This window comes from Heteronotia binoei, chromosome 13 (genome assembly GCF_032191835.1).
Source record: "Heteronotia binoei isolate CCM8104 ecotype False Entrance Well chromosome 13, APGP_CSIRO_Hbin_v1, whole genome shotgun sequence".
Classification (NCBI taxonomy): domain Eukaryota; kingdom Metazoa; phylum Chordata; class Lepidosauria; order Squamata; family Gekkonidae; genus Heteronotia; species Heteronotia binoei.
The window spans coordinates 24664066-24688913 of NC_083235.1; the positions used below are offsets into that span (position 1 = coordinate 24664066).

General features: G+C 46.3%; 1 protein-coding gene across 6 annotated transcripts in view; it reads left to right on the top strand.

Moving 5' to 3' along the window:
* The window catches only part of LRP1 (LDL receptor related protein 1), a 518071-nt gene that overhangs the window by 425311 nt on the left and 67912 nt on the right, over nt 1-24848 (top strand). For all 6 annotated transcript variants that reach the window (XM_060252267.1, XM_060252262.1, XM_060252264.1 and 3 more), the window contains 15 exons: nt 142-346; nt 3001-3193; nt 4122-4247; nt 5462-5590; nt 5817-5936; nt 8647-8760; nt 10675-10824; nt 12309-12434; nt 12660-12776; nt 15631-15759; nt 18549-18671; nt 19104-19244; nt 21124-21311; nt 21961-22144; nt 24079-24164. In XM_060252267.1, coding sequence (XP_060108250.1) covers nt 142-346; nt 3001-3193; nt 4122-4247; nt 5462-5590; nt 5817-5936; nt 8647-8760; nt 10675-10824; nt 12309-12434; nt 12660-12776; nt 15631-15759; nt 18549-18671; nt 19104-19244; nt 21124-21311; nt 21961-22144; nt 24079-24164 — 2131 coding nt within the window. The remainder of the gene's footprint in view (nt 1-141; nt 347-3000; nt 3194-4121; nt 4248-5461; nt 5591-5816; nt 5937-8646; nt 8761-10674; nt 10825-12308; nt 12435-12659; nt 12777-15630; nt 15760-18548; nt 18672-19103; nt 19245-21123; nt 21312-21960; nt 22145-24078; nt 24165-24848) is intronic.

The window sequence follows — 24848 nt, forward strand, 5'->3', positions numbered from 1 at the left end:
TGCTAGAATTCCACCTCTGACTCTTCAAAGCCATTACTGACCATACCAAGGCCAAGAAATCTCGGCAGGGTTGTCGCTCAAAGCTTGCCTGGGGAATTTGCACCATTCTTCAGTTGTCTGTGCTCCCCACTTTTCCTCCAGCCTGATGTTCTGGACCAACTGGAATGAGCAGCACCCCAGCATCATGCGGGCCTCGCTGTCTGGTGCCAATATGATCACCATCATTGATAAAGACATCCGTACGCCCAACGGCCTGGCCATTGACCACAAGTCCGAGAAGATCTATTTCTCCGATGCCACACTGGACAAGATTGAGCGCTGCGAATACGATGGCTCCCAGCGACAGGTAAGTCCTGCTGCCGGAAGGATTTTCTCCCAGGAGAGTCTGGGAATGGGAAGGACTAAAATGATTGTTGAAATGTCAGTCAGATCCTGCCGTAGTGTAGAACAAGCAACAACAGACCTAGAAAGGCTACTGTGATCAAAATTTACTATGCTATGACACTGGAACAATAAACAATTTAAAAGAACAAGTGTGGAGTTAAAACATAGTATACAATATATAGTCCTAAATTTCATACAAAACCATACTGCAGACTCACAGTAGAATGTTCCTCTTCTTAAAATCCCATGAGTAGCAAGCAGCGACAGGACTGTTAACTTCCTGTTTCATTCAAAGATTTCCTCAGGCACGGGATTGACTAGAAAATTCAAAATGTCAGTAAAGACACGGTTTTATTCCATTTCCAAGGGACCAAAAAGTCTCCGCTGTTCTCTATGGCCAGCAAAACACTCAGTTGGCTTACAGCATTACACCTGTTCTATTAAATTGTTTTTTGTTTTACTGTCATAGCACAGTAAATTTTGATTTTAGTAGCCTTTCTAGGCCCATTTTTGCCTCAACTTTGTATGATCACTCTTCTTGTATTGCATAGTGTAGAACAGGGCATTGATTACTGTGTTTAGTTTACAACAGGGGTGTAAACTTGCTTCATGTAAGAGCCACATAGAATAAATGTCAGATGTTTGAGAGCTGCAAGACATGAATGTCAGATGTTTGAGAGCCACAAGACAGGGAGGAAGGAAGGAAAATAGATGAGGGAGGGAGGGAGAGGTGGAAAGAAAGATGAGGGAGGGATGAAGAGGTGGAAAGAAAGCAACTTTAAATGCATTCTCCAAGCTGCTTGCTGGCTTGGCTTATAGAAAGAAATGTCATTTCCAAGTTGGCCGGAGGGGGGGGGGGGGCTTTAAGAGCCACACATTACGTGTGAAAGAGCCATATGTGGCTCCTGAGCCACAGTTTGTCCCCCCCCCGGCTTACAATATGGTTCTCCCCTCCTCCATTTTACTCTCACAACAATCCTGTGAGGAAAGTTAGGCCGAGAGAATGAGGACTCCAAGGTCACCCAACAGGCTTTCATGGCAGAATAGCAATTCCAGCCAGTGTGTCCGGGATTCTAGTTCAGCGCAATAACTTCCACACCACGCTAAGAAGTGCAAAGGAGTATAAAGAATTTGCAGATAACTGAAGAGTTACATAGAGAGGGTTTTTTATTTCTCTTTCTCAGTTTATTTTAGTTAGAGAGGCTTAATAGTTTTCCAGGAAGTTAAAAGTTGTTTGAAAGAGAAATTACTGTTTGCTGTGCATACTTTTTGCCTCTGGAAAACAGTTTTAAGGGGGTCGGGGAAGCTCTGTTTTATCAGAGACAATTGTAGGACAAAAGAATTCTCTGTGTGAAAAGGGGAACATCTCTCCTAAACCACTTGCGGCTGTCTTTTGAAAAGAAAAAAAAAGATCATCTATCTCCAGTTTTTAAAACAGAATTTTCAGGGACTTTATCAAGCAGCATAAACAAGCATTTGTGTGCCTCTGCTGCAGCAACAATGGGGCATCTTTGTTTGGTGAGATGTGCATCATGAATAAAGGAAGGACCTCTAAGGAGCTGACACATTCAACAGTAGAGGCTGGGAATCTGGCCATTTCCAGCTGTCTCTGCACAAAACTGGAAGTGTATTAAAAAAACTATTGTCTCTATTCAGCCTTTGTTCACCCAACGCTGTTTTAATGTCCAGGCATCAGATTCATTCCAGAATGAACTAGCATGTGTCTTAGAACCAATACCAGCTCTTTATAAAGAGGTAATGTACCCCAGTAGAGCCCCATGATGCAGAGTGGTAAAGCTGCAGTACTGCAGTCCTAAGCTCTGCTCACGACCTGAGTTCAATCCTGGCGGAAGCTGGGTTCAGGTAGCCAGTTCGAGGTTGACTCAGCCTCCCATCCTTCCTAGTTCAGTAAAATGAGTCCCCAGTTTGCTGTGGGGAAAGTGTAGATGACTGGGGAAGGCAGTGGCAAACCACCCCGTAAAAAGTCTGCCATGAAAATGTGAAAGCAACGTCACCCCAGAGTTGGAAACGGCTGGTGCTTTCACAGGGGACTACCTTTACCTTTTAATGTACCCAAGCAGCATGTGGTGAACTGCCTCTCTGAGAGCCAAGACAGTGGTTAGAGTGTCAGACTAGGATCTTGGGACTCCAAGTTCAAATCCCCACTCTGCCATGGGAGCTTGCTGGGTGACCTTGGGCCAATCACACACCGTCAGCCTAACCTACCTCACAGGGTTGCGGTGAAGATAAAACAGAGGAGACGGGAAAGTTGTAAGCTGCTTTAGGTCCCTATCATCGGGGAGAAAGGTGGAATACAAAGAAAGGAAGTAAATAAATAAAATAGTCAACCCTAGAGCTTTTTTTGGTAGCAGGAACTCCTTTGCATATTAGACCACATACCCCTGATGCAGCCAATCCTCCAGGAGCTTTCAGGGTCTACTGTAAGCTCCAGGAGGATTGGGTACATCAGGGGATGTGACCTAATATGCAAAGGAGTTCCTGCTTCAAAAAAGCCCTGCCTGTATTTAATGTTATATGCATTGGTTTCTGAACTGGTGTTAGTCTGCAGTCAATAGCAATTTGTTCCCCACTAACATTTATGGTGATCCCCAACAGGTCATCCTGAAGGCAGAGCCAGTGCATCCCTTCGGGCTGGCTGTCTATGGGGACTACATCTTCTGGACGGACTGGGTGCGTCGGGCAGTGCAGCGCGCCAACAAATACGTGGGCTCCGACATGAAGCATCTGCGCATTGACATCCCCCAACAACCCATGGGCATAATTGCTGTGGCCAATGACACTAATAGCTGTAAGGAAAACTTCTTTTTAGGAGGGAGGCACAGCATGAGTGATCCCTGGCCGTCATTCCCTAACATGGGTGGAGCATTCTTCACTTATTTATCCTCCAGTTTGCTTGTGATCCTTGAAGGTTCTTGAATACTCGTGTTTTGTAATTTACAGGCAAATGTGGGGGTGGTTTCTTGTTGGTCCTCAGGAGAGCTGTTGTAGCTTCTCTACCTGTGCAGCTTGTTCTATAATCCCTGGACCCTTCCAGATCACAGGCTGAGTAGATCCCACCCCTTGGAATGTATGACAGAGCATATCCTGCACCCCACCCCATTCCCATGCAATGATTTATATGTAAACATTCTTTAACTATGATTATATAGAGGAGAGCCAAAATGAGGGAGGAGCTGGTCCAGAAACACTTCTTTAACAAAGGATGTGCTATACCTGTTCATAAATATTATGTTCTTATGCAGAGCTCCATCAACAGCTATTAGCCACAGGGTATTGATGGAACTCTCTGTCTGGGGCAGTGATGCTCTGTATTCTTGGTGCTTGGGGGGAGCAAAAGTGGGAGGGCTCCTAGTGTCCCGGCCCCACTGATGGACCTCCTGATGGCACCTTGTTTTTTTGGCCACAGTGTGACACAGAGTGTTGGACTGGATGGACCACTGGCCTGATCCAACATGGCTTCTCTTATATCATGTTCTTAGTAGGAGTGGATTACCCCTTTGGAGATTACTCTTTGTCTAGAATGAGAGCAGTGGAGGACTCTTGGATAGCTCTGTATGGGTTCTCTGATCAAATTCAGTGGACTTGATTTCTGAGAAAATGGGTTATTAATGCTTAACTTTGTTCTTTTCAGATCAGGATGCACCACATGTGTGTGTGTGTCCCCTCCCTGACACTAATTTTTGCACCCCTTTTCTCTCCTGTTTTATACCACCCAGGTGAACTCTCTCTCTGCAGAGTGAACAACGGTGGCTGCCAGGACCTGTGCCTCCCCACCCCCAAGGGCCAAGTGGTCTGCTCTTGCCGTGGCGAGAGAACCCTTCAGGAGGATCTGAGCTGCAGAGGTGAGCACTTGGCATGAATGCAGTCAGATATATGGATACCTAGGACATGAGAGAAGTCTGTTCTTCTAGAATGTGTACATGCTGGCAAAGGCATGAACATTTATGTTGTGCAGAACTGAGAGTCATCACATCATTTTTTCCCTTCACCTGTGTATTGAAAATCGAACCGTGTGAAAATTCGGCAAAGCATCCATTTAGATGTTGTTTTTGGTCATAGTCACTCTAGGGGATCCAGCCATCCTCCATGGGGACTTCACTCAGCCCAAGGAACCTCCCCCCCACCCCTTTAAGAGTCTCTTCCTCTTCTCCTGTCGGAACTCCTGACCTAACAATTAGCCACAATTCGTGTGCCTTAACCAGAGGTTCACAGTGAATGCATGTTGTTCTTCTAGTTGTGACAGCTTTGTGCTCTGCTTGTTTTTCATTTGCAGGACTTTTCTATTTTATTTATTATTATTCATTTACTTTACTTACAGTCCAGCTTTCTCACAGAGACTCAAAGCAGATCACATATAGTGAGTTTGTATAGTCAATAAAATGGGGACATTCAACAACCAAATGCATTAGGATTTTAGAAGTCTGGAACCAACCAGAAAGAACTAAAGCATAAAAGTTCACATGATGTGTTGTGGCAGAAAAATTGCATAGCAAGATCCTACTTCTAGTAAGCTACACACAGCACTAATCACGAATCCAAGTTAAGTTTGATTTCAGTGACACCTGTAAGACCAATAAAATATATACAAGATGTAAGTTTTTGTGTGCACCTCCCTCTGTTAGCCAGCTCTTGAATAATTATTTAAGTCATCCTGTAGTCCTCTTCTGCATCTTTCTGAATATGCATTCCACTTGTTGTTATGGCTACTACAGTTTGACACTTGCCTCTTCTGAGCATTGGGCACAATCACAGAACTAGGTGAGGATGTGAGCAGGGCTATTTTTGTAGCAGGAACTCCTTTGCATATTAGGCTACACCCCCCTGATGTAGCCAATCCTCCTGGAGCTTACAGTAGGCCCTGTAAGAAGAGCCCTGTAAGCTCTTGGAGGATTGGCTACATTGGGGGGGGCGGGGGCGGTATAGCCTAATATGCAAAGGAGTTCCTGCTACAAAAAAATCCCTTGTTGTGAGTGTATATGGAAACTATCTTCCGTGAACCAGAAGCCTCTATGGAAGCTGGCATGCCTACACTCAGTCCTGTTCTCCCTTCTTTTAGCTGCCAACTCCACCTGTCACGTGCACACCGAGTTTGAGTGCGGGAACGGAGACTGCATTGACTTCAGCCGGACCTGCGACGGCGTGGCCCAGTGCAAGGACAAGTCAGACGAGAAGCAATCCTACTGCAGTAAGGTTCCCATCCTCCCTCCTCGGTTCCTTGCCACCTCCCTCTGTTAGCCTGCCCTGCAGATGACTTTGGCTCCTAGCTCTGCAGCCATGTTTGTTATTTCCCTTTAGTTGCTTGTACCCTGAATGCGGGTGAGATCCATGTCAAGCAATCCCCTGCTATAAATGTGTTTCTTTCTACCTACCCTTTCTCACACAGGCACACCCTTTCTTGCTTTGTGTTGCAGACAACCGCAAGTGTAAGAAAGGCTACTTCCATTGCACCAATAAACGCTGCGTGGCCAACAGGTTCTTGTGCAATGGCGCGGACGACTGCGGGGACAACTCAGACGAAGTTCCTTGTAACAGTTAAGCGCTTGGAACTGGGAGGCCACTTGAAAGGGAGGGCCACTGTTGCTGTAACCTTCCTCATAGGCCTGCACAATATTATTAGTGCCTGCCACGGTTGCATGAAGCATTCCACAAATGCAGGCCACGTCGAGCTGCACCCATGTAGCAGACTGGAACGTGACCCATTGGATTCTCTCTTACAGGGGTCCCCAACCTTTTGGAGCCTGTGGGCACCTTTGGAATTCTGACACAGCTTGATGGGTGCAAACACAAAATGGCTGCCACGAGAGAGGTGCCGTAGGAGGCAGGGTCAGCTATAAAATGGCTGCGGCGGCTTAGCTTCAGCCACAATTTGAAGATGGTTGTGTTGTGCCAAAGCAGCCTTTGAAAACAATTGTGTACAGCCAGGGCTTTTTTTGAGCAGGAACGCACAGGAACACAGTTCCGGCTGGCTTTGTGTCAGGGGGTGTATTATACAAATGAGCTCCAGCTGGGCTTTTTCTACAAAAAGCTCTATGTGTATCAATGGTGATGTTAGGGGATGTGGCCTAATATGCAAATGAGTTCCTGCTGGGCTTTTTCTTCCAAAAAAGCCCTGAGTACAGCCAATCAAATCTCCAGTGGCTAATAAGAAGCCTTGCTGGGCAAAAACCTCATCTGTCTCTTCCCCCCTGCCACCTTCCTAAAAACACGTGGTGGGCACCATGGCACACACAGGCACTGTACTAGGAACCAGTGTTCCCTCTAAGCTGAGTTAGTGTGAGCTAGCTCACAGTTTTTTAGCCTCCAGCTCACATATTTTTTGTCTTAACTCAGGAAAAATGGCCCCCAAATGAATGAATGTATGCAGTGGCTCACAGTTTTAATACCAGTAGCTCATGAAGTACAGGAGCCCCGTGGTCCTGAGTGGTAAGCTGCAGTACTGCACTCCAAGCTCTGCTCACAACCTGAGTTGGATCCCAGCAGAAGCTGGGTTCAGGTAGCCGGCTCAAGGTTGACTCAACCTTCCATCCTTCCAAGGTTGGTGAAATGAGTACCCAGCTTGCTGGGGGGAAAGTGTAGATGACTGTGGAAGGCGATGGCAAGCCACTTTGTAAAAAGTCTGCCGTGAAAACGTCGTGATGCGACGTTGAAACTACTGGTGCTTGCACAGAGGACTACCTTTAGCTCATAAAGTAGAATTTTTGCTCGCAGAACTCTGCAGCTTAGAGGGAGCATTGCTAGGAACACTTGCTCTGTTATATCACCATGCCTAATACTTGTGCAGAGCAGATATATATACCCTGCTGGCCCCTGAGCCAGGATGCCTGCTGCAAGCAGAAATTCTGGAGACAAGTACAGATAGCCTTATAACCATAATCTCTTTGTTGCAGATGGAACGTTTGACCATGTTCAATACAGACCTTTTATCAAGTTGTGGTTTTGCATCTTGGTTGGAAACAAATCCTTAGCTATGATATATTGATTTGGACATTAGCATTTCACCGGGGCTAAATAAATGAAACCATAATGACATATTATGTCTGTACAGGGCTTCAAGACAAATAGCCACAGAAGTAAATACTGCTGGCTGTTAATGATTTACTTAAGTGATTTTTGTCCATTTCAACCCTGCTTGTCCACCCAGTCAGCCCATGAAGCAACACAGTAAGACAATATAATTACAACTAAAATAATGCCTGTATGAAGAAGCTGAATTAACAAAGGCTGAATAACTCATTTAAAATAACATTAAAAATGCAGCACAGGCGAATTACTAAAACGGTTGACAAGACTTTTAAAAGAAACGAGGCAATAGTCTGGTTGTGATAAGCCAAGAAGGGTTTCGTACAGATTCCAGTGCGCTTTATAAGGAAGGACATTCAACAGTTGGGAGGCTGCCACAGAGAATGTAAGAGCCCTGCTGGATCAGACCAGTGGTCCATCTAGTCCAACTCCCTGTCACATACAGTAGCCAACTGGTACCTCTGGAAAGCCAAGAACAGTGTGGGAAGGCTTTTCCCTGATGTTGTCTCCTGACACTTGTATTCATATGTTTACTGCCTATGAACATGGCGATTCACCATGACTAGTAGCTGCTGATAGAGCCAGTTTGGTGTAGTGGTTGTGCATGGACTCTTAACTGGGAGAACCGGATTTGATTCCCCACTCCTCCACTTGCAGCTGCTGGAATGGCCTTGGGTCAGCCATAGCTCTTGCAAGAGTTGTCCTTGAAAGAACAGTTTCTGTGAGAGCTCTCTCAGCCCCACCCATCTCACAGGGTGTCTGTTGTGGAAAAGGAAGAAAAAGGAGATTGTGAGCTGCTCTGAGATTTGGAGTGAAGGATGGGATATAAAAATGCAATATTCTCCTCCTCCACAAATCTATCTTAACCCCTTTTAAAGCTGTCTATGCCTGTGGTCATCACTATACCCTCTGGCAATGAATGCCACATTTTAGTCATTTCCTATGTAAAGAGAATGCTGGGCATCTAGTGGATGTTCCTTCAGGGTCCTAGGGGTTTGGAAAGCCCCACAGATCCCCCAGATCTCTGTGCCTTTTCCTTTTTCCCCGCGTGGTACCCAAAACCACCTGGGTAGCAACCACTGCCACCAGAAAATCAGAGAGTACTTCCTATAGGACAGGTGAGCACAATCCAGCACTCTACACCTGTGTTGCAGTTTAGAGGCTCTGCTCAATTGCAGTGTCTTCCACAGAAGCCTCACTGTTGCCTTCTCTTTTTTCCAGAGACAAGCTGTGCTACCACGGAGTTCCGTTGCCGGGACGGGACCTGCATCGGCAATTCGAGCCGCTGCAACCAGCATATCGACTGCGAGGATGCGTCGGATGAGATGAACTGCAGTGAGTGTTGACAGCTTGATTTCTTACTAAGCCTTTCCCTCCCCTGTACTTTCCATTTCCAAGTCTGATTGTGCAGTTCCAACTCACACTCTTCAAGCCTTGAGCAAGGAGGACTAACGACGCCCGAGCCTGTCAAGGCTGCCCTTGACATGCCTCCTCATGACGGCACATCACAGGCTCTTAAATTGCACTCTCTGTGATGGTGACAGTGTGCAGGAGCTGGAATAGATAGGTGGGAATGCAGATAGGGAAGGAAATAGCTTGCAACTTTGCAGCAGCAGCCATGCTAGAAACTTTTGCTGCATAATCTGAATGGAAAAGAACCCCATCCATTATGTGGGTGCACCACAGTTAGGGGCTCTGGGAACAAGCACTTAAAACATCCCCCACCAGCGTAACTGTGTCCAAGGTGCTGCCAAAGGTTCTTGACTGCCTCTGCATAGCAGAGAGCAAGTCTGGTGTAGTGGTCAAGAGGGTGGACTCTACACGCAGCTGCTGTTGTGATCTTGGGTCAACCACAAATTCTCTCCAGGGCCAGCGCAATCCAGTAGGCCAGGTAGGCGGCTGCCTAGGGAACCACCTGGCCACAGGTGGGCAGCAAGTGCCCCGCCACCCCTAGTGCCCCTTCCCTGCTGCCGCTGTGCTCACCCTTGCTGCCGCCCACTTCTTCACTGCCCTCCTCCGCCTCGCCTGGCAACCTGAAGTTGGGTAGCAGTGGCGGGGTAAGGGCTGAGTGGTTGTGGCAGGTTGGTGTGGTGGCTGGGTGTGCCATGGCAAGGCAGGGCCGGCTCCGAGCACATGCCCCGCCCCTGCTCAGCCTTCCCAGGTCTGTACTTCCGCCAGCCCTGGTTCTCTCAGAGCTTTTCTTTCAAGAGCAGATCTCTCGGAGCTCTTTCAGCCCCACCTACCTCACAGGGAGTCTGTTGTGGGCAGGGGAAGGGAAAGGAGATTGCAGCTGCTCTGAGACTCTCCTTTGGGTAGTGAAGGGTGGGGTATCAATCCAATCTCCTCCTCCTCCCTTCCTTCTTCTGCTGAAAAGTCACCTAATCGGATGTGCTCTGAACCGGATGGCCCAGGATAGTCTGATCTTGGAAACTCAGCAGCATCCCTGGTTAGTACCTGGATGGAAGACTGCCGAGAAAGTCCAGGGTTGCTATGCAGAGGCAGGCAATGACAAACCACTTCTTTTCATCTCTTGGTTTGAAAACCCTCCAGGGTCACCGTAAATCAGCTGTGACTTGATGGCACTTTCCATCATCAATTAGATGCATCTGCTATTCTGTCCATTGCCTTTTATGGTGGGGAGGCTCCATGCAGTATTGACCCTCCCCCTCCACGCACACACCTTTTCCTGTCAATATATAAGTAGTGTCATTCTCCTAATGAAGGAGCATAAGGGCATGCTCCAGGTAGAGCTTGTGCTGTAGAAGAGGACCGTAGATTTATACCCTGCCCATCTCTCTGAATCAGAGTCTCAGAGCGGCTTACACTCTCCTTTATCTTCTTCCCTCACAACAGACACTCTGTGAGGTAGGTGGAGCTAAGAGAGCTCTCCCACAAGCTGCCCTTTCAAGGACAACCTCTGTGAAAGCTATGACTCAAGGCCATTCCAGCAGCTGCAAGTGGAGGAGTGGGGAATCAAACTTGGTTCTCCCAGAGAAGAGTCCGCACGCTTAACCACTGCACCAAATTGGTGTAGATAGATATGGGGGACACCCAGAAGCAGTGTAGTGTCTGTGGTTTTAATCTAGGGGAAAATAACAGTGTTCCAGATATCAAATGTAAGCACTGTCAACCATATTTGGTGAGCCTTCCAGGAGGTGAATTCTGAAAACTGGAAATCAGTATGCTTCTTCTGTAGATTTCATGTGGCACATGTGTGTGATTGTGCGTATTTCTATTTCCTTTGCGTAGCTGCCACGGACTGCAGCAGCTTTTTCAAACTGGGAGTAAAAGGCACCACCTTCCTGAAGTGTGAGCACACGTCCTTGTGCTATGCGTCATCCTGGGTGTGTGATGGCAGCAATGACTGTGGAGACTATTCAGATGAGCAGAACTGTCCAGGTGAGAGCACCTGTCGACTGACAGATACCAGCCCTTGTGGCCATCCAAGGCATTATAGGCATTCAACCCAAGCAGACTGGAGTGGACTTCCAGTTTGGGAAGGGAGAAACTTCTCCTTGAGGAGAAACCCTTTTGGTTTCTTCTGGACTTACTGTAAGGATCTGCCAGTTATCGACTCCACAAGCCTGTGCTCAAGTGAATATGGTTAGGATTTATTAAAGTCATATACAAGTGATGTAGATACAGGGCTGTCCCCTGAGAACATTTACCAGTCCATGCAAACAGTCAGGACTCTCTTGGATGTTCCTTTTTTCAATCCATTTCCAATGTGGCCAAATTCCTACAGGGATTCTCCTTGTATGTAAGGGAAAAAATTGTGCAGATCATGTATCACCACTTGTGACAGATAGCTGTGTTTTTCTACATATGTTATGCTGCAACATAGATTCATGTGCAGTTATCACAGGTGATCTGCCCCTAATTTGATGTGCTTTTTCCTGCATGTGAATTCAGGGTTGCAGTCTACAGATACGAGGATCACAGATCTTTCTTGTGTTCTCCTTCCTGTGAAAATCCTTTCCCAGTCCCTTGAGCTCATATCTTAAAAAATGACCCTATGGATCCAGGGCTGGATCTAGGGGGGGTGGGCAGAGTGGGAAGCCGCCCCGGGCACCAGAGCAAGGGGAGCGCCACCATCACCTCTTTCCCCTCCAAAAATAGATAGATCTTCATGAGGGGGTAGTGGGGGGTGCCATTTTTTAACTTTGCACCCCTCCCCCTCCAAAAATAGGTAGATCTAGCCCTGTATGAATCCCAGCCAGAATCTCTTTTTCCCTGTCCAATTGATGGATAGCTCTGTTTTTCTATATATTTTATGCTGTAACAGAGATCACAGGTGATCTGCCCATAATTTGATGTGCTTTTTCCTGCATGTGCATTCTGGGTTGCAGTCCACAGATGCAAGGATCACAGATCTTTCCTACATTCTCCTTCCTGTGAAAATCCTTTCCCAGTCCCTTGATCTCATACCTAAACAAATGACCCTATTGACCCCAGCTGGAATCTCTTTTTCCTTGTCCAGTTGGTGACAATAGTACATGAAGGCCAGCACCATAGAGTTCCTGGTGGTGTTCCTGTGTAATGCTCCTTTGCTGCTTTCTGTTATTCCTCCTCCTCCCGCCCCTTTTCACACATCACTGGGTATTCATCTAAACTTTTAGTACATTTTTATTCTGCCTTTCCTCAAAGAAACTCAGGATGGTGTATCTGATTCTTCCCATTTCTTCTCCATTTTATTCTCCCAGTAGGCTTAGGAAGTAAGTTAGTCTGAGAGAGAATCCCTGCCACAAGCTCATACCGGTTTGCAGAGAAAGGAGGATCTGAATCTGGCTCCCCAGATCTACCCCAACCAATACACTACATTAGCTCTCAGTCATACCTGCTCATTTCTCTCTCCGTCTTTCTTCTTCCCACGTCCTCCCCAGGTATTGTGAGAAAATCAAAGTGCCCTGCCAACTACTTCACCTGCCCAAGTGGGAGGTGCATTCCCATGACCTGGACATGTGATAAGGAGAACGACTGTGAAAACGGCGAGGATGAAACACACTGTAGTAAGTGCTGTGTCTGCACCAGGCTTTTGAGCATGTGCATTGGCTCTCCAGGGCTTATGGCTTTCACTAGTTGACTCTTCAAATGCTCTTCCTCATTTTTTTTCCTGCAGAAATGATGTTTCTTGGACTGATTTCCTTGTGATTGAGCTATTTTGCTTCAGTACAGGGACATGGGACCAGTGTTTATTATCCAGTGGTGACACTCTCCTGATTTCTTTTCCCAAGATAAATTCTGCTTCCCAGTGAAGTTTGAGTGCAACAATCACCGCTGCATCTCCAAATTGTGGGTGTGCGATGGCGCAGATGACTGCGGGGATGGCTCGGATGAAGACCATCGTTGCAGTAAGTCTTGCGAAGGAGACTGAGAACAAATTTTGGGGTTTATACAGTGTACAGGACAGAAGAGCATTCAGGTTTGAAACATAAAACAAAAGGGTACTGAAATTCTGCAGCTGATTATTTCATTTTTATTTGTGTTGGCTTTTCCTGCAGTTTAAACCAGGCCTCAGGAGAGGCTAAGCCAGCCCATGATAGGACTGGCTTTTTTTTTAAATGGTATTTTCTTTTGAGGTCTGTTGGAAAAATTCCAGATGTGAATACTCTACCAATATTGGGATCCTGGATTTTTCAGGAATCCTGGATTTTTTTCAGATCCAATAGACCTAAATGGCAAAATACTTTTTTTTTTTTTAAATTATACACCTTTAGGTGAAACAAACAACAAAAACATTGCACTATACTACAATGGTGGTGGAAAGTGCTGTCAAATCATAGCCGACTCAAGGTGACTCTGTAAGGTTTTTGAGGCAAGAGATGTTTAGAGACAGTTTGCCATTGGCTGCCTTTGCATAGCAACCCTGGATTCCCTTGGTAGTCCTCCATCCAAGTACTTGGTTGTCCTTGAAAGGGCAGAGGTTGTCCAAGAGAGCCGGTTTGGTGTAGTGGTTAAGTGTGCGGACTCTTATCTGGGAGAACCGGGTTTGATTCCCCACTCCTCCACTTGCACCTGCTAGCATGGCCTTGGGTCAGCCATAGCTCTGGCAGAGGTTGTCCTTGAAAGGGCAGCTGCTGTGAGAGCCCTCTCCAGCCCCACCCACCTCACAGGGTGCCTGTTGTGGGGGAGGAAGGTAAAGGAGATTGTGAGCCGTTCTGAGGCTCTTCGGAGTGGAGGGCGGGATATAAATCCAATATCTTCTATCTTCTTCATCTGAAAGGGCAGCTGCTGTGAGAGCCCTCTCAGCCTCACCCACCTCACAGGGTGTCTGTTGTGGGGGAGAAAGGTAAAGGAGATTGTGAGCCGCTCTGAGACTCTTCGAAGTGGAGGGCGGGATATAAATCCAATATCTTCTATCTTCTTCATCTGAAAGGGCAGCTGCTGTGAGAGCCCTCTCAGCCTCACCCACCTCACAGGGTGTCTGTTGTGGGGGGGGGGGAAGATGAAGGAGATTGTGAGCCGCTCTGAGACTCAGAATGGAGGGCGGGATATAAATCCAATATCATCATCTTCATCTTACCAGAGCTGATGTTATTTGGCTTCTGAGATCTGCTGTGATTGGGCTAGCCTGGGCCATCCACATCACAGCAAACTACATTATATCTCTTTATAGGAACAATTTCATGAGCTGTGAGGGTTAGAGCAAAATGGGATGGAACTTCCGGGTTCTACAGCTCTGAGAGAGAAGTTAGAGACTGTTATTTAGGAAACAAGGGGAGGAACCATCCTGGCTTCTGTTCAGGTCATAGGCCCAGAGGTCATCTAGTTTAGTTCACTGCCCCCGAGATGAGGATGTCCATTCGCCATCAACCAGCATGACCTTGACTACAGTGAAAAGGTAGTAGATCACAAAGAAAGAGCATGCCGGGGGGCGGAGAAGAATCTATACTGGACAGATTGTTTGTGATAACTTGCCCAAAGGAACCAAGCTTTGTGCTGCGGTGGAAGCCAGAAGACAAAACAAAACAAAGCAAATTCTTTCTGAAACCCAGTTCTAAAAAAACCCACCCACTGTGTCATCTCAAAAGAAATTAATAGGGTGCCTTTTAACGCCGTTCCACTATTTCCAGTGCTTCAAGGTGAGAGGAAAAGTCCTTTGGAATATTTCTGTGTCCATGGATAGTGAATGAAGACTTCCTTTAGACAACTTTGGTTATGAACATGCTCCCACTCAAGATCAGGGCCCTGTGGGACTTACTGCAGTTCCATAAGGCCTGTAAAATGGAGCAGTTTCACCAGGCTTTTGACTGAGGCAGCGGACATTCAACCATTCTGGCCTCCCCTGTTCATGGCCCCTTTCCCAGTGCCCTGCTGTTCTGGATATTATTTGGGCACTGGAATTTTTTGGAGTACCTATTTTCTTCCTTACATGAGCCATGGGTCTTTGTTACTGTCTATTGTGCTACTCATTGTTCTATAGCTTTTATTGCTTAATGGGTTTTATGTTGTAAGCTGCCCTGAGCCCACTCATGGGATATTTAGGGTGGGGGTATGAATTAATTAAATAAATAATGACAATAGCAAAAACAGCTGAACTGTTATATACAAGTCTAAGCCATGTTCTAGAATTCAGGTTAGGTGATCTTAGGGCAAATCATATGAACATATGAAGCTGCCTTATAATGAATCACCCTCGGTCCATCAAAGTCAGTATTGTCTACACAGACTGGCAGTGGCTCTCCAGGGTCTCAAGCTGAGGTTTTTCACGCCTACTTGCCTGGACCCTTTTTAGTTGGAGTTGCCAGGGATTGAACCTGGGACCTTCTGCTTACCAAGCAGATGCTCTACCACTGAGACACCATCCCTCCCCAAACTATTAGTTTCCTAACGCTATTAAATGTGAGGGAATGTATCTAAATTGTAATTTCTGTCACTACATCCTTCAATTCTATAATGGAAGTGGTTTTTGTTCTATAAGGGGTCATGGTTTAGAATAAAGAGCAGATGAGTTTCTGTATGTACTTGAAGAATTTCTGTTCTACCTGTTAGCTTACAAAGTGTTTTGCATTCTGATTGCGGCTCTATAGAAGCAAGGAGGATGATAAGGTCTTAGAAACACTAAGGCAGTGGTGTGGAGAGCAGGAACTAATCCTTCCTTCCAGGAGGAACTTCCTCCCCCTCCTTCTCACCCCCTTTCTCTCTCAGGGAGGACCAACCAATGTTCTAACTGTCCTTTTTTACTGTTGTCCTTGTCTTCTCCAGGTCTCACCACCTGTGCTGCAGGCTCCTTCCAGTGTCCCAACACCTATGTGTGTGTGCCAGAACGCTGGCTGTGTGACGGGGACAAAGATTGTGCTGATGGTTCGGATGAAAGTCTGGCTGCTGGCTGCTGTGAGTTGCTTCTTCCCAGCACTGAGGGTCCCCTACTGAGCTCCTGAATGACCTCCCATCAACTTACCTCAGAGGGTTACTTTGAGGGGCTGACGTGACATGAAGATGAGGAGATCTGTGATTGGATCTGCCATTTGAAGCAAGTGTGGGTGGAGAGAGGAGAGCAAATTGAGCCAGGGCCACAGTGTTGAGAGAATTGTTTTACCTACCCATTACCCAGCAGGTTGTTTTTGTGTGTTCATCTGTGTAGAACTGTTTGGGTACCACAGATGGCTCTGGATTACCCACAGATTTTTCTGTCCCTGAAACCCTGGACTGCCTTTCAGCACTTTATTTTCCCCCATTGTATTTTACCTTGCTTGCTTTATTTTTAGTCTACTTTTCTTGCCAAGAATCAGTGCAGACCACAGAATAAAGCAGTGTGATCAGACAGCACAAGATAACCTATGAACAATCCAATATGATTAGGAATGGCCATTTTGGGGGTAAAGACATGGAAATCACCCATTTCCAGACTTTTATGGGAACTGGAGTTTCTAGAATGACACACTTAGCAAATTTCTGCTTTCTGGCTGATACCAAGGACCCCTTAGAATGTTGGGTTGGGGTTTTTTGGTAGAAAAAGACCTTCAGGAATTTATTTGCATATTAGGCCAAACCCCCCTGACATCATCAGGGCTCATTTTGTGGCAGGGCTCTTCTTACAGGTCCTACTGTAAGCTCTTGGAGGATTGGCTACATCAGGGGTGTGTGGCCTACTATGCAAAGGAGCTCCTGCTACAAAATGAGCCCTTGACATCACCATTGTTTCACAGCAATAACTCTTTTGCATATAAGGCCACACCCCTGGCACCAAGCCAGCTGGAAGTACATTCCTGTGCGTTTCTGCTCAAAAAAACCCTTGCTTGTAATTTCACCTCCTTTTTAGAGAGACAGAGAGATTTATTTATTTACATTAGACTTTTATCCCGCCCTCTCTGCAAGCGGACTCAGAGCGGCTTACAACAGTCATTTATACGATTTAAAACAATAAGGAATTCACTTAAGTCAATAAAATCTATAAAACATTAATACAATTAAAATTTAAAAACTATTCCACGGTGCTGTACCATTACTATGTTGGTGGTTCTGCTTTTCAGACGGTTGGTCACCGGGAACTCTAGCTGATGTCAGGTGGCAGCTCTCTCTCAGTTTAAGCATCGAAGGCCTGTCGAAACAATTTGGTCTTACAGGCCCTGCGGAATGTAGGAAGGTCCCGCAGGGCCCTTATGGCCTCCGGGAGAGCATTCCATAACTCTGGTGCTGCCACCGAGAAGGCCCTGGCTCATGTCAAACGCAACCTGGCCTCCTTTGGTCCAGGGGTGGGCAGCAGATTTTTTGTCCCTGAACTCAGTGCTCTCTGGGGGATATATGGGGAAAGGCCATACAAACACCTTGAAACGGATTCAGAACACAATAGTTAGCCAGTGCAGCTCTTTCAGCACTGGCTGAATGCGCTCCCATTGAGGGAGCCTCATTAGCAGCCGTGCCGCAGCGTTCTGCACTCACTGTAGTTTCTGAGTCAGTGTCAAGGGTAGCTCCATGTAGAGAGCATTACCGTGATCTATTCTTGAGGTGACAGTAGCATGGATCACCATTGCTAAGTCATTGTGCTCCAGAAAAGGAGCCAGCTGCCACACCCGCCGAAGATGAAAAAAGGCGGATCTAATAGTGGCCGCTACATGGGCCTCCATTGTGAGGGAGGACTCGAGGAGCACACCCAAGCTTTTGACCTTAGGGGCCAGTATCAATGGCAGTATCTAGAGCCGGCAGCTGCTCCCCTCCCCTTGGACCACCCCGGCTCAGATAGATAATAATAATAATAATAATATTTTATTTTTATATCCCGCCCTCCCCGCCAGGCGGGCTCAGGGCGGCTAACAGACATGGGGATCCCATGATTCACATAAAACAACATAAACAGTTTTAAATATATCAGTCACAACCTCCGTCTTCATCGGATTCCATTTCAGCCGACTCAGCCTGAGCCAGGATGCTACAGCTTGAAGAGCCAGGTCCAGATTTTCCAGGGTACAGTCGGACTGGCCACCCATCAATAGAGAGAGCTGGGTGTCGTCTGCGTATTGGTGACAACCCAGTCCATACCTCCTGACAATCTGGGCAAGGGGGTGCATATAGATGTTAAATAACATCGGGGACAGAACTGCACCCTGAGCCACACCACATGTGAGTGAGTGAAGCTGGGATGACTCCTTCCCTATCACCACCCTTTGTCCCCGACCTTGGAGAAAGGAGGTCAACCACTATAAGGCAGACCCCTGAATCCCCACGTCAGCAAGGCGGCCAGTCAAATTTCCTATTTTCAGAATTTTCTAGGTATCGGAAGATGCCATGAAGTGAACATATAGGAAGTTTCAAAAGTCTTAAGTGGCAGAGTAGTCTTCTAACCATCTTGAGACCCCTGGATGTCAGCCCCAAATATCCTTATACATATGAGGCATTTTGTTCCCAGTGGCGTGAAGTCTGCAGTCTGCCCCGCAAGACCAAATTTCATCTTTGATCTCTTTGTGGGGCAGCTGCAAAAACTAGCGCAAAGAGGAAAGAAGCAGGCATACAAATCCTAGCCACAATTTCCCTCTGTGCTAAAGAATGGATGCAGACTTCAAAGCAGAGAAGAATTCATGTTAGACGCTTTAAATCTAAGGAATTAGCATTATGCTGTTGAAAGGATTTGAGTTGTTGAAAAGTGGCAAAAGAAAGGTAACTACACCTGTGGTATCCGATTTCAGTGTACAACAATACATGTGATGAGCGGGAATTCATGTGCAGCAACCGACAGTGCATCCCCAAGCATTTTGTTTGCGACCACGATAACGACTGTGGCGATAATTCGGATGAATCTCCAGAATGTGGTGAGTGCAGCCCGAGATCTGAAACTTGGACTTGAGAGGTGGCACTGTGTACTGATGAATATACCCTACTTTAGATTTTTAAAGGAGAAATGCGCTATTTTATTGGGGGAGAAGTATTTCCAAAAAACCTGCATGAATATTTGTTGCCCCCTCCCTGCAGTGACATTCACTACCTGTTCAACAAGCAACAAAGACTATTTTCTTGGTTTTTTAAAAGTCATTTTATTGAACAGCATGCAGAAATTTGTTTTTACTATTCCTTTGTGAAATTGATTCGTTTTCTTCTAAAGGAGAATCCTCGCACTGTAAAGACATTCCAGATCTCCTCTTTTCTTAGTGCCCATGCCTAGTACCCTTTCTTCTTTCCTTCTGCCATCCACCCCAGCATCACCTGACCTCTCCTCCTCTCCCACCTTCCTGCTTTTCCCTCAGAGTACCCCACATGCGGCCCCAACGAGTTCCGCTGTGCCAACGGCCGCTGCCTGAGCCACAAGCAGTGGGAGTGTGACGGCGAGTTTGACTGCCACGACCACTCCGACGAGGCGCCCAAGAATCCTCGCTGCTCCGGCACAGGTAGGTGCTGCTGTGGGGAAAGGAAACTGGTGGACTTGTACAACTTACTTGTATTGCACATGGAGAATAAACGGTTAGAGGTTTTTTTACTGGTGACAGTGGGGGCTGAACGAATGTAAATGTTTATAAGCAGGGTGGGGTTTTGTTGCAGGAACTGCTTTGCATATTAGGCCACACTCTCCTGATGCAGCCAATCCTCCTGGAACTTACAGTCGGTCCTGTAATAAGACCCCTGTAAGCTCTTGGAGGATTGGCTGTATAGCCTAATATGCAAAGGAGTTCCTGCTACAAAAAAAGCCCTAAGTGCTTTCAGCTAGTTAATCTATTAACACTGCTGCCCCCTTAAGGTGTTTGCCAGCATTATATGGAATCTGATGAAAGTAGAGTTTCCAGGTCTTCCCTGGCCACCAACGAAGGGTCAAAGGGTAGCTCTAGGTTGGGAAATTCCGCAGATTTGGGAGTGGAGTCTGGAGAAGATAGGGACTTCAGTGGGGAACAATTCCATAGAGTCCACCCTCCAAAGTTTCCATTTTCTCCAAAGGAATTGATCTCTGTAGTCTTGCATTGAGCAGCAATTCCAGGGGATCCCCAGGTCCCACCTGGAGGCTGGCATCCCAAGATGAAAGTCTAAGAAAGTCCCAAGATGAAAGTCTAAGAAAGCATTATCTGACATTCTTTTTGGGAAAAAAGTAAATATAGACAAAAGTGTGCTAACAAAAATGCTGAAATATAAGCAATAAGGAACGTTTGGCTTTACGTTGTCAAACATGGAGCATAGCAAGATATAAGACTGGGGACCCACAAAAATCAGGTTGGATCCCTGGCTGCCTGGGGTAGAAATTTGAATTTTATAGAATCTTCATAGTGAAAGTCAAGCAGCATTTTATCTTGCTCTCACTGCATTATAGTTCTACATACATGTTACGTTGTTTGATTGAATTGCCATGTATTGACCAATTTAATCTTCAGGGTCTCTTCCCAAAGATCATTACCTTGGTCTTGGCAAAATTAATATTTAAAGTTTCAACCTTACAAAAATTACCCAGTTTTGCAGCATCCTTCTTAAACTGATGCAAGTTAAGGACAACAGCACTATATCATCTCCGTATAAGAGGATCAGTTGACCTCCCAAGGACAGCAGAAAGAATTCAGGGCCTAATAGACTTGGAATCAGGGCTCTTTTTCTAGCAGGAGCTCATCTGCATATTAGGCCATGCCCCCTGATGTAGCCAGTTCTCCTGGAGCTTACAGTAGGCCCTGTACTAAGAGCCCTGTAAGCTCTTAGAGGACCGGCTACATCAAGGGGGCGTGGCCTAATATGCAGAGGAACTTTTGCTAGAAAAAGAGCCCTGCTTGGAATAGTATCATTTCTATACCAGTTTAAAAGGGTAATACATAATAGCATTTCTTACATTGTTTAGTATTTATGCTTTGTTTCAGATTCCTGCATTCTGCAACCTTAGAGCTATTAAGTTCTTTATTAGATGTCTCTACATTCTGTTGATTGCAATGGCTTACATTATGTAATCTGCCTTGAGTCTCACTGGGAAAGGTGTACTATAAATAACTTAAATAAAATTGTGCAAAAGGGCAATTTGTACTGCATTCAGATGACGTGGGCATTGTGCAGTTTGAGGTTTGCTGGTGGAGGGAGCTTAGGAGGGGTTTGGAGCTGCAATTGTAAATGCACTTAATAAGGGAGTAAATCCCACTGCACTCAGTCAGACTTACTTTTGTACAAATGTTGTTAGAATTGTGCTGCAGGCCAGCCACATACAGAGCACTTGCAGAGTGTGAGGGGGAAATTTGGCCCAAAAACACCCCTGCCTTGAGTTCCTTGAAGCATATCCTGTGTCATGATTCTTCCTTGTCATTCCAGAGAGCAAGTGCAACAGCACCTCTTTCCTGTGCCACAATGGGAACTGCATCTCCGAGCATCTGCTCTGCGACAACAACAATGACTGCGCTGACGGCTCCGACGAGCTCAATTGCTTCATCAACGAGTGCCTCAACAAGAAGCTCAGTGGCTGCTCCCAGGAGTGTGAGGACCTCAAAATCGGCTACAAGGTTGGGCCTAGTAGTTTCTCCACAACTGGGGCGGCTTAACTGGCACTATAGTTTGGCCTAATAGTTTCTCCTCAGGTGGGGGGCTTAACAACAAGGCTGTTTCTGAAGATTTTCCTGAAAACATGGGGCTTCTCCAACTCCAAGGTTAGGCTAGGTAGTTTCTCCTCAGTTAGAGGACTTCTTCAGCTACCAAGTTGGGCCTGATAGTTTCTCCACAACCGGGGAGTTTATCCGGCAACAAAGTTCAGCCTGATCGTTTCTCTCAGCTGAGGGCCTTGTACAGCTACAAGTTTGGACCTGGTAGTTTCTACTCTAGTGGGTGTGCTTATCCAGCTCCAATAAACAAACAAACAAATAAATAAATATACATACATACAAAAAAGAAGAACAACAAGAGTCTTAAGTGTGTAATAAACACAACAGGGGTCCAGTGAACAATTTTTAAGAAGAAATTGTTCTTAAAAATAAATCCACAAAAGGGAGATAACGTTATGTCAGGTTAGAGCACAAAGCCACCATTTCTGGCTTTGCGAATTGCTATCCTTCTGCCTGTATGTACACTTGCAAGTGTATCACAATGGAGGAGCTCCCTGCTATGCCCCAGGAGACTGCCCATATACCTGTAATGACTTTCTGCTGCCCCCTGCAGTGCAGATGTCGCCCCGGGTTCCGGCTGAAGGATGACGGGAAGACTTGCATTGACATCGATGAGTGCACAACCACCTACCCCTGCAGCCAGGTGTGCTACAACACCCTGGGGAGCTTCAAGTGCCTCTGCGTGGACGGCTACATGGTGAAGCCTGATGACCCCACCAGTTGCAAAGCTGTCACAGGTGAGGAGCTGCCAAAGCCTCAGAAATCAGCATCAAACAGCAGGCTCCCTTTGTTCCCTGACCGGGAATGTTAGGCTTTTGTGGGGTTTCTCTAGCTGTCAGATTCTTGAACGGTAAACCAGAAGGACTGTGTCACATTCTCAGGGTGCAGGCAGGCAGGAGCCCAAAGCCAGTCCAAGGTCAGAGTCCAGGAGCCAAGTCACCAATGTAGAATCACAAACCGGAATCAGAAGTCAATGTCCAAAAGCCAAACGGTCAGGGTGCCAAGGAAATCAAGCAGATCAGGATCAGGAATGAGGAGGGAGCATGGAGGCAAGCCAGAGAATAGACTTGTTGCTTCCACAAGATTACCAGGTCCTGGGTGGGTCCTATATGGGAGTCTCAATCAGCCTGCTCCCTGGGTGGCAGTGACTCTGCTAGAACTCAGGGCTGAGAGATCTGAAGCATCGGCGTGCCTCATGTCTTCACTCTGAAAGCTCTTTCCGGAGCCTGCTTCAAATTCTTGAGATGGGAGGAGGTGAGCTTGGAGGAGATTGATCGTCAACAGCTGACACTGATGCCTGGAGAGTGATTGATGGGTCAGCTGCTGTTTGTTCAGCTGAGGAATTGGCTGGGAACTCTTCCAGGTCTGTTAACCCTTCCAACTCCTCCTCGTCAGGGCTCATGACAGACTGTGGCTCAGCAATAGAGCATCTGCTTGGCATGCAGAAGGTTCAATACCCAGCATTTCCAGTGAAAAGGATCAAGCGGAAGATGACATGAAAGATCTCTGCATAATCAACTGGACAGCGGTTGCCAGTCTGAGCAGACAGTGTTGTCAAGGGGAGGGGCCGTGGGTCAACAGTAGAGCTTCTGCTTGGCATGCAGAAAGGGTCCAGTCCCCAGCATTAAAAAGACAGGGTAGTAGATGATGTGGCTCTTGGCTGAGACCCTGGAGAGCCACTGTCAGTCTGAGTAGACAATACCAGGGCTTTTTTTGAAGCAGGAACTCCTTTGCATATTAAGCCATACCCCCTGATGTAGCCAATCCTCCAAGAGCTTTCAGGGCTCTTAGTTCAGGGCCTACTGTAAGCTCCAGGAGGATTGGCTGCATCAGGGGTGTGCGGCCTAATATTTATTTATTTACCTTAAATTTCTATCCCACCCACTCTGCAAGCGGACTCAGGGTGGCTAACAACATTTATATTTACAATTTAAAACCCAATAAAATACAGTTACAATTTAAAACTATTATGTGGTGCTGTACTACTTCAATATTATATGCAAAGGAGTTCCTGCTACAAAAAAAAACCCCTGGACAATACGGACCCTGATGGATTGATAGTCTGATTCAGTATAAAGCATCTTCATGTGTGTTGATTGTTTGGTCCTTCTCTGTCAGTGGAGAACAGAAGCCAGACTAAATTACTTCTCCTGTTTCCTCTACAGACAGCCATATTAATTGGTTGAGTCTTTCTATTAGGAAATGAAATCAGGGGCCTTCCCAGTTCCAATCCTGTCTGCTCAGCATTTCTAATAGTTACCTCTTCACCTCCTTCCATTTTGCTTCCCTTTAACGAAATGCATTAGAAAACTCCTTCCCCAGCCCACATGCTACCAATGCGAGGGGGAGATCTTTCTATAGGCCTCATGGGGCCTCCTTGTACTCTCCATCTTGGTCCAACTTCTGAGCATAGCCTTCAACCACCCATGCCCAGAGAACTTAAAGGGGTTGGCCTGATGGGTGGTAGGTGCAAAACTATGCCATACCAGATGCTCAGGGGCATCAGCCACGGTTGTTTGTGCCATTAGGCACTTTCTCCAGCCATTTGCCTTGAAACAAAAAAATGAGATGCCAGAAATTGCTGTCCTACTGAGAGCTCTGAGCGCCTCCATGTTTGAGAGCCATCCCTGCAGTGGTCATCTGCCCTGATTCTCCTGTCTTCATTTCACAGATGATGAGCCTTTCCTGATCTTTGCTAATCGGTACTACCTTAGGAAGCTTAGCCTGGACGGTTCCAACTACACGTTGCTGAAACAGGTAATGGGGAGGGCAGGGGGTGGATTAGAAGGGTGATGTTTTTACTTCCTCAAACAGGTAACACAGAAGGCAGGGAGCAGGTTCTGTAGAGGCCCTGTTTTTACTTCCTTATCTTTCCTACAGGAATGAGACAGCGTCATGAGAGACAAATGTGCCAATTTCATTCTCCTTCCAATAATCTTTATGCCTCCTTTCTTCACTTTCTTTCCTCAGCCACAGCCCCAGGGGCTTTGGCTCATAAGCACTGCATGCAGAAGGTCCAAGGTTTGGTCCCTGGCCTTTGATCTTGGACAGAATTTCCCGCCAGCTCCAATCTACTGACAGTCCATCTTACACAACTAACTTTACAAATACATAGTTGGCTTTTTTGGAATTTGTTGACAAATACATGCAACAAATCAACAGAAGCCTCTTGAAATACCACCACATCTTGGTTTTTTAAGCAGTCAAATCTATAGTGTCTTAAATACATCACCAAACATCCAAATCCTATCTGATGTTGTTGCATAAATTCTCACTGATACAAATGTCACGGTACATCATTGGTTATTGTTGTTACTAGTTTTCTCGTTCATCATTAAATAACTTCATATTTTTCTTATAATTGAATAAAGTTGTTGTTATCCATAAATGCCATTAGTAAATAAATAGTGGTGTTTTTTTAAAGGGATTTCAGGTTTTGGA